The sequence below is a fragment of the Canis aureus genome, chromosome 1 (genome assembly GCF_053574225.1).
Source record: "Canis aureus isolate CA01 chromosome 1, VMU_Caureus_v.1.0, whole genome shotgun sequence".
NCBI classification, from domain to species: domain Eukaryota; kingdom Metazoa; phylum Chordata; class Mammalia; order Carnivora; family Canidae; genus Canis; species Canis aureus.
Genome location: NC_135611.1, coordinates 49,854,668 through 49,869,797, shown reverse-complemented (window position 1 = coordinate 49,869,797; position 15,130 = coordinate 49,854,668). Strand labels below are relative to the sequence as shown.

The window sequence follows — 15,130 nt, the reverse complement described above, 5'->3', positions numbered from 1 at the left end:
CCTGCAGGGCCCCTGGGGTCTTCCTTCCTCTTCCTGCCCCTCCTATACCCAGAGCCAGTGTAGACGCTCCTTGCGGCTGTCCTTGCCTGGCCCACAGCATTGCAGGCATCCTGGACTGGGGACCAGATGTAATTATAGGTGAGGAGCCCAGGATATGATCTGGTAAAAGGGAAACTGGGTCCATCTACACTGACAGAGGTAAATATCCACAATGTTAGTGTCCCTGGAGTGAGATGAGGAAAGATCTCTATGTGTAGAACATACAGCAAATGGTCCTCTCATATAGTCTGTGTCTTCAGGGAGCCAGCTTTCAAGGAGTTGTATGAATCCAGCTGTGCCTGTATGTCTTATCTATCAATCACTTTGTAATCCCAAATTTGGTGTTCTGGAAGTTCCTTATAACATACATCTTTACTAGGTTGATGGCTAATTAGATATTTTTAGGAGTCTCCAAAGGGAAAGGAACAGAAAAATGTGCTTTATAGTTGGGACTTTAGCACTCATAATACTGACCATTTAGTGGGTGTTTTCCGGGTACCACGCACCATGTTCAACTGTTTAGATAGTATCATCCTTTTTAATAGCCAGCCACCCATGAGCTCGTGATATATAACTGTAGAATAAATATATCTAATACAATTTATTTAATAAATTTATAATTTATTACAAAATATAAGTATATATTTAATTCTAAAATAAATAGCAAACATACTTTATACTTGCTGCCCTCCCCAACTATTTCTGTGATGCAAAGAAACCGAAACCTGTGATATTATATTAAATGTAAATCCAATATTTTCTTTGATTATGCTGCTGTATTGTCAGGCTGGAGGAAAAGTTGCAAATGAGTTAAAGATTAATTATGATAGGTTAGTCTGTCCCATCCCAGGGTCATCTGCTGTAGCAGCAAGAGGGAGAGGGGCAGGGCAGTTGAGGCCACTGGGTCACAAGGCAGCTCTGTCCATCATGCCACTTCTATAACTGTCTGCTCAGTCTTTCTTCAAAGGTACTTCCTGGGACTTCATGTGGGAGGCTTATGAGGTAAAAAGGAAAGTGACTGACTTTTATTTTTACTGCCCCACAAGCGAGGTCTGTGGTTTGAGATGACTCGGTTAAGTCCAGAGAGCTGCTGGCAAGGGGCAGTCCAAAGTCTGCTTTGCTCCCTTGTGTGGCTGTCTGGCCCATGTCTACTCCCTGCCTCCCTGTATGGTGTAGATCCTAACATTCAGCTGCCAGGATGGAAGTGAGCAAATAGGTGATTGAGCCTCACAGCTAGTTAAATAAATGAGTTAATTATTCTCATCCCACTCAAGGAGTAGGAGACCGGTTATAATTCCCCACCTGACAGTGCATTCCTGACTTTATAAGCCTCACTCAATTATCTACCTTCTTGGATGATCTCATTATTTTGTTCCTATTGTTGAAATCTTCTATGCAAAGTTGATTACTCATTATTCTTCCCCCAAAAAAAGATACCCAAACCTCCACTTCTTTTTCATAAATTGTCTGAAGATTTGGTAGTTGTTCCTCTTCTTTTCTGTTCTACTCATGTGTGCATGGGAGAGTGGGAAGTAAGGCAACAACCAGTGGGTGAAAAAGAGAAGGCAAGTTATCGCTGCATACTTAATGCCTATTTCTGGATAATATTCAGATTTTATGCAAGGGTACAAAAATCTCATGAAAATGCATTTTATGCTACAGATTAAACCAATATTAAATAAAATAGATTGTCTTCTATGATGCTTTTGAAAAATATGAACCAACAGTTGATTAAGTTATCTTTTAGAAGAAAACCGGAAGGATATTATGAAAAGGTTGTAAATAGGGATACTGAGGTTTACACCATGTCAACTTTCTGAAGGTCAGTTTGCAAATGGACAGGAGGAAGGAAGGATGAGCATGTGTTAGAGAATTTGAAAATAAACCTTTTATAATATGTCTAATTTATGTCATCATTCAAACCTCCTAAAAAATGTTTTTTAGTGTCACCTGACACAAAAAAGTAATGTTTCACCAATTCTAGATTTTTTTTACTCCACTGATCAGAAATTGTAAGTCCTCTATTTATTGGCAAGCCTGTAAAAGTCCAATGACTGGTTTTCTGCGGAATAAAGCCCTAATGTTAGCATTTGCTCATTTCCATGGTATATTTGCTCCCACCATGGTCATTTCAAGCTACCAAAGTGAGGTCACTGAACACAGAATTGGCTACAAATATGCACCATTTTACAGTATTTCCACTGTACAAATACGACAGAGGTAAATTATCTCATGAGCATAGATAATGGTCAGTCATGGTAAAATAATTGGGAAGCAATGTTTTTGCATATTTATCACACATGTTTTTAATATATTTTCCTTAAATGTATGATTTAATTTTTAACAATGGCCGTGTTCAACAATTAGCTCACAAATTTTCTGAAAGCCTAATAATTAGCTGCAAAAGCCAGTACCCACTGTCTGTATTTCCTGATAGAACTAGGTCAGGGCAGAATCAAAGTCCCAGTGAGTCATCGTCAAACTTACTCAACTATGTAAAATCTTCCAAAATAAGCTCCCCACTACCCACAATGTCCCAGGTATCCTTGTGTGCTATATGTCATTTATGATCATAACAGCCTTTTAAAAATTATTTTCTTATCCCCCATTTGCAGAAGAGGAAATTCAGTGAAATGAAAGCAGTGCTTCCCAATGTTAATGTGCATACAAACCACCCAGATCTTGTTAAAACTGATTCTAATCCAGCAGGTCTAGAGAGAAAAGTCTCAAACCATTGCATTCAAACCACTCCCAGGTGATGCTGATGAGCCCTGGCCCACATTGAGTAGCAAGGAGCTAAAGGATTTATGAAACCAGCAGTGCTGGAGTCCACCCCTCTCTCTTGTTTTATCTCTTTATTTTTCATTTTACCACTTACATGGTTCTGTTGCAGGGAGAAAAAGTCTCAAACCACTATCCCAGGTCTTCAAAACTTCTTCCAGCCACGCCATATTTTTGTAACAGCATTATGTCCTCATTTGAGACATGTCCCCCACTGAAGTGTTTTGCATCATAGATTTGATGTTCTGAAGCTTTCCATGCTCTGAGTTTCCAATGGTAAATATTCCCTCTTTTCAGCCACAGGATTTTATCCACCTGTGGGGGCATGATTGGTATGGTATGCCCAAGTCAACTCTGGAAGATAGAGAGCCATCCTCTGAGCAAATGTTTACGAATTCCATGAGGGTAAAGGATGGGGTTTGGTTGGAGAACAAGGGAAGAAAGGCTAAAACACTTTGTTGAGATGTGACTTTGGAAGACTTTGAATAATAGGCTACGGAGGCAGGGACACATGGGCGGCTCAGTCAATTGAGCATCCAACTCTTGGTTTCAGCTCAAGTCATGATCTCAGGGTTGTGAGATCAAGCCCTGCTCCTTCTGCTTCTCTCCCTACTTGTGCTCTCTCTCTCTCTTGCTCTATCTCAAAAAAAAAAAAAAAAAAAAAAAAAGGCCAAGAAGGCAGATATTTACAGTGGGGAATCATTAACTGAGAATTAAGAAATGAATCATCTAAACAGGGTTTTAAGAAGTTTAGTAGTTTACATTAATTACTTATGAGACTGCTTGATCTCTAAATTTCAGATTTAAAACATTCACAGCCCAAATAACTGTTAATGACATTGTGGATTACTTTCACATGGTCAGTTGATATCAAAATGGTCACTAGAACATAGCTGCCTACAAGCAGAGCAGCTGGTAAAAAATGTTCAGCCACCATCGAATATGCAAAGCAAATGACATAAAATCCTTGTGATTCTTCAGTTTGAAGTAGGTAAGTAAAGATTAAACAAAACACTGCTTTCTATGAAGAATCTTTAAAATATCCTTTAATGGCCAATTAAGGGGTGTCTTAGAACAAAACGAGGTGGACATGATGACATAATGACACCATAAACAAGTTGCTCCAAGTCAACTTTCAGAGAGCCTGCTTACAAACAGAAGGCAGGAAATGGGGGAGGCCAAGTGTCTAACTCTTTATGTGTAATATCTCACTTTAATCCTCTTGTCAACTAGGTCAGATAGGTCTTCATCAGTTGAGGAAATTGAAAAAGGTTGAGTAACTGGCTGACATGTATAGTAAGTGATAAAGCCAAGATTCAACCCACATCTCTAAGTTTTCCTCTCCTCTGTGTCCTGGGACATTTCCCGGGTCCCTCAGCTGATGAAACCCAAGTCCCAACCCTCCAAAAAAACATTTAATGAAAAAACAAACAAACAAACAACCCAAGTTCCTTGGACAGAAGAAGGTGTGGTGGAAGTTATCTTGCTGGAAAGCTCCAAGACAAAGGCTCCCCATCCCGACCCCCACCAGAGACCATTTCCGTGGAGACATGCAAACACCACAAAGCCAGAAAGCAGTGTTGAAAATGGATTAGGAAGTATATTAAACACTGAATTTTCTTTTTCCTAAAGCAAAAACTTCTCTTGGGTGGCCAGTTGGTTGAGACTGTTAGCGCAAAGGCCCCAGCCCCTACGATGATGGAAGACCCAGACGGGCCCCTAGGGCATTCAGCATTGGGTGGCCTTGGAAGAATCACCCCTGCTTGAATACTCTCCACAGTGTGGGACTGAGAAGGTTCTCTAAGCCCTGGGGTGAATGGGGCTCATTGTGCACAGGATTTTCAGAGTGCCCTGGGGAAAATGCTGAAGTAAACCTCCACCTAAGATTTCTGTAGCTTCCATGCACTCTCTACAACCTTCATGAGTCTACTCTAATTCTTTTTTCTCTTTGTTTGTCTCCTTGCAGGTTTGGCCGTAAGCTCTGCCTCTTGGTCACAATCCTCATAAACACTGCATCTGGAGTTCTCATGGCTGTCTCCCCAAACTATACATGGGTGTTAATTTTCCGCTTGATCCAGGGGCTGGTCAGCAAGGCAGGCTGGTTAATAGGCTACATCCAGAGTAAGAATTGCTTGTGGCTGTGAGAACAAAGCCATGTTGCTGCCCAAACCCTCAAGAGACGGGAGGGGGCTGTGCCCAAGAATGGACCCAGCTTCAAGAGAATGTGGAGAGACTTTTTTGTTCTGTATCAAAAGGATTTCTAAAGCCTTTTCAGTCAACTCATTCTACATTGTTCCTATAAAGAAAACAATGAAGGCAGAAATGAGAGTAAACGTCATGCCATCCAGATTCTCATATAACTTTTTAGAAAAATGCTTTCTGTACCCTGGGGTGTTACATACAGAGAAAACCAGGCCTACCAGACCTATACATAAAGAAAAATTCAATGATGAGAGATACGTCAGATTTATAGGGGACTTTACTGCTTTGCATAAATGGATTCTAGGAAACCACTGTTATACTTACTTGATATACCCGGAAATGGAGAATATGAGCCCTGTGGGGAGCCTGAGTTCCCCAGCGCCTCCTCTGACCAGGAACGTCATTCCATCCCACTCACTAGCAGCCAGTCTTATGCTGAAGCTCCATGGAGTATAGGAGAATATTTGAATCCTAACAGCATAACATCTTCAAAGCCATATTTTTAAAAATTAGCATCATAATTAGAGCTTGGGAATGAGCTCCATCTTTACTTTCTCTCAGCTACAGTCAAATAGCATCCATACAAAGGGAAGTGGATGCTTTGAAATTAAAACCATCACTATCATAAAACCGGTATTACCCCTGACAGCTAGAATATGTGTGTTTAAAACTGTAGCTGGTAAAGTTAATTTGGGGATCTCTGTGAGATACAGAAGAAGGATGCTGGATGCTATTACGTGCTGTCGTGGTAGGCATCTAATCTCCATGCGAGCAGCAAAGGAATATATCAAAGTACAGTTATTCAATCAGTAATTCGGTTTTTTAGAACACATAACATGCAGAAATATGTATAATTTAAATGTGTAAATTTAAATTTCAGCCTTCTACCCATTATTTCTTCTCCAGGCCCTCTGAACGACCTTTTTCTGCACCGCCATCCCCAGACCCTGCCTGTGACCCCAACCACTTCAAAATATTTCTATTTATTGAGCACTTACAGGCTTTTGTTTAACTCTGTTTTAAATACTTTTTGATAATTTGCAATAATATATAGAAACATTTTAGGATGCATTTCTATATGGTTTATAAATAGTTGATGTATTTAACATGATTACGAAACATTTAAAACAAAAGATCTGTGGCTCATGAAATATCTGGAATTTAAATTCTAGTATGTTTGTGATGCAGAAATGACTAGTCCCTAAATCCATGTACTGCAGACTTCATGGAATGGGATAAAGCTGATATTTTTTTTTTTACCACATGCAGTGGTATGTGATAACCTGGCTCTTGGACAATAAAAAGCCCTGGTTTGGGGGGTTGTCTGATTTCTAAATTGTAAATATTCCCACCATGACTGGCTTTAAGATACCAATACATTTAATAACCAGCTTGCAAAATTCCTGGAGATTTAAAAATCAGTTCTTGCAAGTGAGTCCTAGCTGACCAATCAGTATGGAAACCCACTGCCAGGTTTCCAAGCCATTTACACACATTATCAGGATTGCCAAGAAAATACTTAATTCATATAAGACAACAAGCTATATTGAGATGTTCATTTACATAAAAATCACCTACAGTCTCAAGTCAGTGTTTGATCCATTTATTCAGGTCTTAAATTACCATTGCCTTACTATTCTTGATCAAAATTTTGCAAATAAAACAACTGGATTATTGGTTGTTGGGTTTTTGTTTTGTTTTGTTTTGTTTTAGAAAAAAGGCAAAACAAAAAAAATAAAAACAACTTTGGATTGCTTCAAAAAAATTTTTTTGCACACATATTAAATTCAGGTGTAATTGCCCTTGAAATGACCCTATAAATCAAACATTTTGTTCACACTGGCAGGCCTCTCACCCCACCCAATGTGGAATTACAAGATCTTATATTAATTAATATAACAGCAATAATCATGACAAAATAGTCCCCAAAGAACATGAAAGTTTTTCAGAAAGTTGTATAAAAAAACTCTAGAATTTGTCCTCCTATTAAAAAAATATATATTTATTTATTTGAGAGAGAGAGCATGAACTGGGGGAGAGGTAGACTCCTTGCTGAGCAGGGAGCCAAACTAGGGGCTCAATCCCAGGACTCTGGGATCATGATCTGAGCTAAAGGCAACTGCTTAGCCAACTGAGCCACTCAGGTGCCCTTTGCCTTCGTTTTTGAGGTTGGCATTGGTGCTTCCCCAGAGTCGGGCAGCCAACTCATTGTCATACTGACTTACATTGACCATTTGGATTCTCTCTGCAGTTACAGAATTTGTCGGGCGGAGCTATCGGAGAACTGTGGGCATCGTTTACCAAGTGGCCTTCACCGTTGGGCTCCTGCTGCTGGCTGGGGTGGCGTATGTGCTTCCTCACTGGAGGTGGCTGCAGTTCACTGTTACTCTGCCCAACATCTGCTTCTTGCTCTATTACTGGTAAGTCTATTTGGAACAAAACAGGAAATAACTTAAACTATTTCATTTTACTGAAAAGCTGACTCTCCGAATGCACAGCATCTTTCCAAATTCCAAGGTGTCCTTCAGTCTCCTTCCACAGAAAGCCCAGGTCCATGTTTCTGGGATAAAACAAAACAAAAGAAGCAAACAAAAAAAAACATGAGCTTCAACCAAATTTACATTCTCAGTAAGTTTACCCAGGGGGTTACCAATTCTGCACTTAGAGCTTCAAAAAATTAATTTCTATTCTACTGGGCAGTTCTTGAACTATCTGGATATGCCACTGAGAGTCCTTCCAGATGTTTCCCTTGCAGGCTAGCCATTTATGGTTCCCGTCTTTCCTGACCTGGTTCCCAAGTCCTTCACCTTCTTGGCTCTTCAGCTCTTGCAACCCTGGCCGAACTGGCTCTGCTTCCTGAGGTGTGGGCGACTGAGCTGAACCCCCACCAAATGTGATCTAGAAAAATCTCCCTAGGGCATCACAGTGGAAAAGATGCACGTTGTGGGCCGTGGGTTGATTGCCACTGAGCACACCCCATTTTTGTTCCTAATGTCAAGTCTTAACTGAGGAATTGTGTCTGGTTCCTCTCTCCATTGCACTCCCACAGACTTCCTTCCCAAGTTACCTTTGAGCCCCACCTCTCCGAGTGATGCCCCGACCTGGAGCCTTCCCAACTCCTGGCCAGAACTACCACCAGGGCGGTCCTGCTACTCCTTCCAGCCAGTCCCTCTTCCTACCACCCACCCTGAACCAGCTGCTCCAAGAGTCCTCTCCAAACACAGATCCAAGTGGCTAGAGTCCTGCTCAAGGAGATATGGGTTCCTAAAAGGAACCCAACAATCATTTAAAGGCAAACAAGGAGCTTCTATTAAAGCATCCCAGTGTTCTGCTAAATTCAGCAGCCTCGCTTGTGAGCTCTGCGACACCTTACCTCAAACTCTTACCCCTTCCTTTGAGAAATCAGCTCTCAGAATAATAAACATAAAATACTCGCTCTACCCCCCATGATAGAACTGCATCTGACTGTGAGGTCTTTCCTCCTGTCCCATCTCTTCAGGCTTGTATTTTTGCAGTGGAGCAAGAGAGACCAAAATCTAACCTGAGTTACAAGAAACAAGACAGTGATGGCTATAAAGGGAGTGACCAGGAGCAGATGAGATACTCCTTTATCTCCCTCATCCAATATATGTGCTTCACAGAAAAACACAAGAACAACAACAACAACAAAAACAGGCCCACAAAATACAACAGCTAGAATTACAAAATCCGTTCATCCAAGGGTGGTGGAAGGCAGGACAGGGAATTGGGAGGATCGATGGCACAGGGACCAAAAACGTATTCCAATCAGTCCGGGCACGGGGGCTGGCAAGTGCTAGAAAAGAACTACAGAAAAACCTGTGGTCCATTCAGACTCACCGGTGTTAAAAATCCACACACTGGTGTCAGGAAGATTCTGCCTTAAGCACACCAGAGACAAAAATCCCAGCTCCTCAGAGACAAGGGAATATGCAAAGGGCCCTTGGCAGAGTGGGTCCTGCCTTCCCTGGCAGAGGAGGGGACAAGAAAAAGAGCTCCTACAGCCTCCTTCCAATCCACCCATCCCCTCTGGATGGCAGGCAATCAATGGCCTGCAGCAGCCTTCAGTTTGGCAGGAGATGGATGCGGTGAAGGGAATTTTTCTGCAGAGGTTGAGCTACTCAGGGCAGACTGCAGGTAGACTGTCTTGTGGAAAAGTCTGTTGCTTAAGAAAACCACCAAAGAGAAGAGGTGCAGCTGGAAAAGGGATGCTTTGCCAGGTGTCTTTGCTTCATTGGTGCTGATAATGAATAGAGGAAAGAGGATGGAGAAGAGGCAGCCACTGATAATATATGAAGACTGCATTGCTGTGAGGAAAGCCAAGGGCAAACCAAATCCAACGTAGTAAGGCCAATTCCTTTCTATGTTTGACAACCGCTGGTGCATTTCAATTCCTTTATTGAACCAACGATATTCAAAGCAGTACAGTGAGTAGAGAAGGGACATGTGCAGAAGACTAACCAGCTGACCAACAAGGTGGGTGGGAAAGAGACTCACAAACATCCCCTGGATGAGGAAAAGAGCCTGCAGCAAGAGGTTGAAGAGCATGTCAGCAATTATTTTGCTGACACTAGGGAATGGGTGAGGCTTCCTCCCTGATACCTCAAATGCCAGGTCAGCTATGTCTTGAAACCAAATGGCATTTACAACTTTGCTGAGCACAAACAGAGGGAGCACCCAAAGAGCACTGAAGATGGACGTAAGGAAGAATTCCAGCCACGACCAAACGTCTCCATGCAGTGATGGATCACCAATAATCTGGGCTGTCACTGACTGCAGAACAGGAATAAACACTCGATAAAACAGGAGGAGACTTAACCAGAAGACACCACCATTCCAAGCGCAGCATTGGAAAATTCTACTAACGATACGTGGCTCACTCTCTTGCTTCCTTTCTATACTCTGGGCTCTCCTCTGCGCCAGGCACTGCTTGCCCTTCTTCGACGCTGCTCCTCTCGCTTTTGTTGGATCCGAGCATCCAGTTTTGAGATGGTACAAATTCCCCAGATGGAGTCTTTGATTCCCCTGGCAAGGTCCTGGAGAAAGGTTTTGACACTGTCAGCCATCTCTTCACCACCCAAACTACCAACTACACACAGAAAGAAGCATCTCAAAATCTTTCATCATGAAGGACCTGGCCCCTCCGAGCCCGGCCGCCAGCTCCCGCCCGGGCGCTCCCAGGGCCGGGGCCGCTGCACCAGCTCTGGGCATGCCTGGGCCGCACGGGGCGCTTGCTTTTGTTATTTCTTATCTTTTTGATTCTGGCCATTCCAACAGATGTGAAGTGACATCTTATTGTGGCTTCGATTTGGATATCCCTGGTGATGAGTGATGCTGAGCATCTTTTCATGTACGAATTGGCCATGTGTATGTCTTTTGGGAAAATGTGTATTAGGATCCTCTGCCCATTTTTAAGTCAGATTTTTTTTTTTTTTTGCTCTTGAGTTGTAGTTCTTTGTATATTTTTGATATTCACCCTTTTCCTGATACATGATTTGTGTATTTTCTCCCATCCAATAGGCTAATTTTTCATTTTGTTGATTTCCTTTGCTGTCCAGCCCCTACACAATTTTATTTCCTTTGTAGATCCAACCTAACTTCATTGTGTAAGATCTCTTGCAGAAATTTGATTACGACCTCTGGGGATGGGGGTTCAGGAAGACCCCCCCCCCCGATTCCATACTAAACAGCACTGACCACACTTGTGCTATACCCTAGGTGCATTCCTGAGTCTCCGAGGTGGCTGATCTCCCAGAGTAAAAATGCTAAAGCCATGAGGATCCTTAAGTACATTGCAAAGAAAAATGGAAAATCTCTGCCTGCCTCCCTTCAGGTGAGCAAGTGGCTAAACTATCAGATTGGGGAACAGTGACAGGAGGATCTGGGAAAGCCATGCATTCTCAATGGGGGGGGCGATGGGAGTGTCACAGAAGGGGTCCACCATATGCAACAGGATATTTCTGTTGTACTAGGATTCATGGACCCTGGTAAAAAATTCAAAATCAATCAAAAACATGAAACTAAAAGGAACCCAACAGTCATTTAAAGGCAAACAAGGAGCTTCTATTGTGTGCAACCCAAGGCTGTGTGGGTCACTCATACCCAAATACCCGATGTCTTCCTTACCATATGGCCACTGAGACACTCAGGGAGGGGAGATTTCCCCAGAGGGAAGAGTCTTCAGACATAAATAATTTCTTAGAATTTTAAACATTCTGGATAAAAACTTGCCCCTAAATGTTTTGATCAGTCTCCTGCCTTCTGAAATAAGAGAAGTTACAGGGGTGTCCATTTTCTCTGCATGTCATGGTTTGCCTTTGGTAGACCTTATCACCTTTGGTGTAAGCCTTTTGCTCTGACAGGGGATGGAAAAGCAAAACTCAAACTGGTTAGAAAACTGTCAAAATAAGAGTGATCGTCTCTGTGCAAGGATCTAAGATAGGTTGCCAGTAAGCATTTATGATTGACATGATTTAGAGTGAGTATTGGGACTTTTCCCACCTCCTCTCTGGTTTCTGGGTGGTTGGGATAGATACTTTTTTCCACTGATGACCAGCATAGCACTGATTGAAGTTTTAGATCCTCTTGGAGATTGCTCAGGGACTAAAGCACATGTGAGTCACTGTCTTGCCAAAGTTCAGAGTTCATGTGAGAGCGGTTAAGTCTGCTGGAGGTTCTTCCCTTCACTCCTCAGGCTTTTACACACCCTCCCGCGCTGCTGTAGGAACAAAGGTTCTGCTTCCCAAACCCTGGAGACTGAATCTCAACTGCACCACCTGCTGTTTTCTCCTAGAGCAGGGCTTCTCAAATGTTAATACCTGTGCCCAGGTTGCTCCTGGGGACCTTGCAGAATTGCAGATTCCAGTTCAGGTGTCTGGAAAGGGGCCCCAGGTCTTTCATTCTAACAAGTTCCAGGTGATACCAAGCTGTTCCAAGTGCCAAGGTCCTAGAACAGAGCCTCCTGACTGCTGGGCGACATCTGGTCTGGCAGGGAGCACACCCACCACCCTGTGCCCTCAGCCATCAGAGCCCCTGGGCTGGGCCTCCTTCTACCCCACTGTGCTTGACCTTCAGTTGCTGGACATATGCACATGAGTTACTTACCTAAAACCCCTTATCCCAGCTTCCTCTTCTGTGGAAGAGGGTGAAAAAGATAGAAACCGACTTCCAGGATAGCCAAGATTTAATGAACTAGTAAGTATGAAAAGTTCACTATGAGCCCTCAGCAAGGGTCAGATACTGTTGTGATTCCCTGCAATACCCAGGGATGTCGTCTTTAACCACACAAAGCTGTTCCTCCTGTTTCCATTCCTAGAGCCTCAGACCTGATGAAGAAGTTGATGAGAAGTTGAATCCGTCATTTCTTGACTTGATCAGAACCCCTCAAATAAGAAAACACACTTTGATCTTGATGTACAACTGGTAAGGAATGTTTTTCACTCTAAAAACGTTTTTTAAGCCCCATCATCCACATTAGGGGAACGAATAAGAGAGCACTGTCACACAGCCTCGATCCAGTATAACTACTAACAGTGGACAGTAAGGGGATTCATTCAAAGCAGTTTTTCCTGATATCATTTTTTCAAGCAGGTGTTTAAAATCAGCTTACAGTCTCAAAGTATAGATAAGTATACTCTCAACCTTGGCATTGCCTTAGAATCTCCTGCGAGATTATAAAATGCCTACACCAGAACCCACACCCTGGCCCCAGAAAATATTGATTGAATTGATCCAGGGAAATGTCTAGGCACCAATACTTTAACATCCTCCAGGTGAGTCTGATATACAGCCCAAACTGAGAACTATTCCTTTTATACCTACGATGAGTATAGATCTCTTCTTATCGTACATGGTTTTTTCTCTGTCTTGTCTATTAGAGAAAGAAAGAAACTTATAAATGAGAATAAACCACAAAGAGTAATCCACTGGCTGCACAATCTCGTGGCTGACACATGATGGTTTCCACTGTCTGCAGGCTGCCCCTAGGGCTCTGAGCCCTTCATTCAGCACCAAGCCTTGCTTAGTGCAGCCCGCTTTCCTTTCGGTGTACCCCAGGACTTACTTACACTGGCCAAATGAAGATTTGGAATCACGGACAGAAACAAAGCTCCTCAGGAACTAATTTAGCAAGCTTGACAATACTGCATAATACTGCATATAAAATGCAGCAGGGAAATTTGGCTTTGAATCCTTCCCTTTTCTGAATAGTTTTGACTCTTGCCAAGTGTCCTCATATTTGCCATTACAGATGATGAACACTTCCGGTCAACAAAACAAAATGTCAAAATGCTGTCTGTATTATGTCAGGAGAGAAATCAGCAAGAGGAGAGGTTTTACCTGTTTGGTTATTTGGTACCCATTTGGTTCTCTCGTTCCCTAAAATTTGAATTAAGTAGTCAATCCCCTTGATCCCAATTCTATTAGAAGACCACAAAGAGAGAAATAATTAACATCCACTAATAACCTGATACAGTTTAGCCAAATAAATCACTCTAGAAAGATATTTTTTTCCTACCTTTCAATTCAGCCAGGGAATGCCATCCTGATTTCTTCTCCTTTCCTGGTTCTGGGGTCACAGTCAGCCACCACAGTGGATCAGATAATGTAAAAGCAGTAGAGTGGAGGGAATAGCAATAAATAGGTGACAAAGAAAGGTGACCCACAATCAGTTCTTATTTTTCCAGAAGGCTCTCCTTGTTGATGACTTGCTTTTGGTGTTTGGCTTGACCTGAGCTCTCCTCTTTGCTCAGGTTCACAAGCTCTGTTCTCTACCAAGGCCTCATCATGCACATGGGCCTTGCAGGGAGCAATATCTACTTGGATTTCTTCTACTCTGCCCTGGTGGAATTCCCAGCTGCCATCATCATCATCCTCACTATTGACCGTATAGGTCGTCGGTATCCATGGGCTACATCAAATATAGTGGCAGGGGCAGCCTGCCTTGCATCGGTTTTCATCCCTGAAGGTGAGTGTCAAGCCAAGCTGGGTTCTTGTCTTCCAAGGCCTTGAGAAGAGGGGATGTCACAGCTCTCTGATGTGATAAATTACCATGTAATTTATCATCGAAGTCAATTTGGAAAGAATCTGGGACCTTCCTGAGCAAACCCATGTCGCCACCCTGTCTTTAAGAACAATTGTACCCAACAGTTGCCTGGTGTAATATAATCATACCTGATTGTTCCCTAATATACTATAACAAGAAAGGTTAAGAGAACACCTGCTACAGGCCCTCAAGCTGGCCCAGAACAGAGAGAGCATGGGCTTTGCGGTAGAGCAGGCCCAGGGTGAAGGCTTCTTCCAGCATTTCCCAACTACTATTTAGGCAACTCCTTTGAGGTCCCTGCATCATCCTGCAGAAAAAATAAGAAAGCTTAGGCCAATGCAAACAATGCACAACTATTTAGTTCCTTTCCTTCCTTTCAAAGTGCTTTCTCAATTAATGGGAGCAAAAACCTGTACAAAAGAATCTTATTGGCAACATGGAACTTTGTTTGAACCCTTTAGTTATTAGCAATTATTTAAGATTTGCCCATATTTTGCTGTTTCTTTTGGGTAACCTGTATAAACTAGGGTTGGCTCAGCTCTGGAAACCTGTAAAATCCTGTTTTCCCTAGTGACTGAGATCTAAAGAGAGTGTTAGACTCGTGCCCAAGGTTAAAACTAACAGACATGGGAGATTTCGTTCAAAAGTCTTGAGTTTAGAGAAGAAGAATTTTGCATTCTCATCCCATTATGGAATGTGGACTTCCCCTTGCACACCTCTGGAGTATGGTTCGCAGACCAGGGATTGTATGTGGTGTGTGTAAGTGGTGCATTTTTGCCCCTCAGATCTACAGTGGCTAAGAGTTACGGTCTCGTGCTTGGGTAGAATGGGGATTACAATGGCCTTCGAAATGGTTTGCCTGGTCAATGCGGAACTGTACCCTACGTTCATCAGGTGAGCGCATTTTCCTCAACGCGAAGAGGGTGAATGGGACATTTACTTACTGGCTAGAACTACTACAAGTGCCAGCAGAGGGCACCTCCCTTTTCAAAACACAGGGCAAGAGAGTTATGACAAGGACATTTAAAGACAGTAGCCAGGCCACAT

The 15,130-nt window shown here is 42.7% G+C and overlaps 1 protein-coding gene and 1 pseudogene across 1 annotated transcript in view; one reads left to right on the top strand and one right to left on the bottom strand.

The window, feature by feature from the left end:
• Positions 1-15,130, top strand: part of SLC22A2 (solute carrier family 22 member 2) — a 30,078-nt gene that overhangs the window by 2,699 nt on the left and 12,249 nt on the right. Inside the window, exons 3-8 of the mRNA XM_077899167.1 lie at positions 4,787-4,941; positions 7,274-7,442; positions 10,759-10,873; positions 12,356-12,462; positions 13,791-14,005; positions 14,869-14,977. Coding sequence (XP_077755293.1) covers positions 4,787-4,941; positions 7,274-7,442; positions 10,759-10,873; positions 12,356-12,462; positions 13,791-14,005; positions 14,869-14,977 — 870 coding nt within the window. The remainder of the gene's footprint in view (positions 1-4,786; positions 4,942-7,273; positions 7,443-10,758; positions 10,874-12,355; positions 12,463-13,790; positions 14,006-14,868; positions 14,978-15,130) is intronic.
• LOC144314704 (etoposide-induced protein 2.4 homolog pseudogene) lies at positions 8,859-10,207 on the bottom strand (annotated as a pseudogene).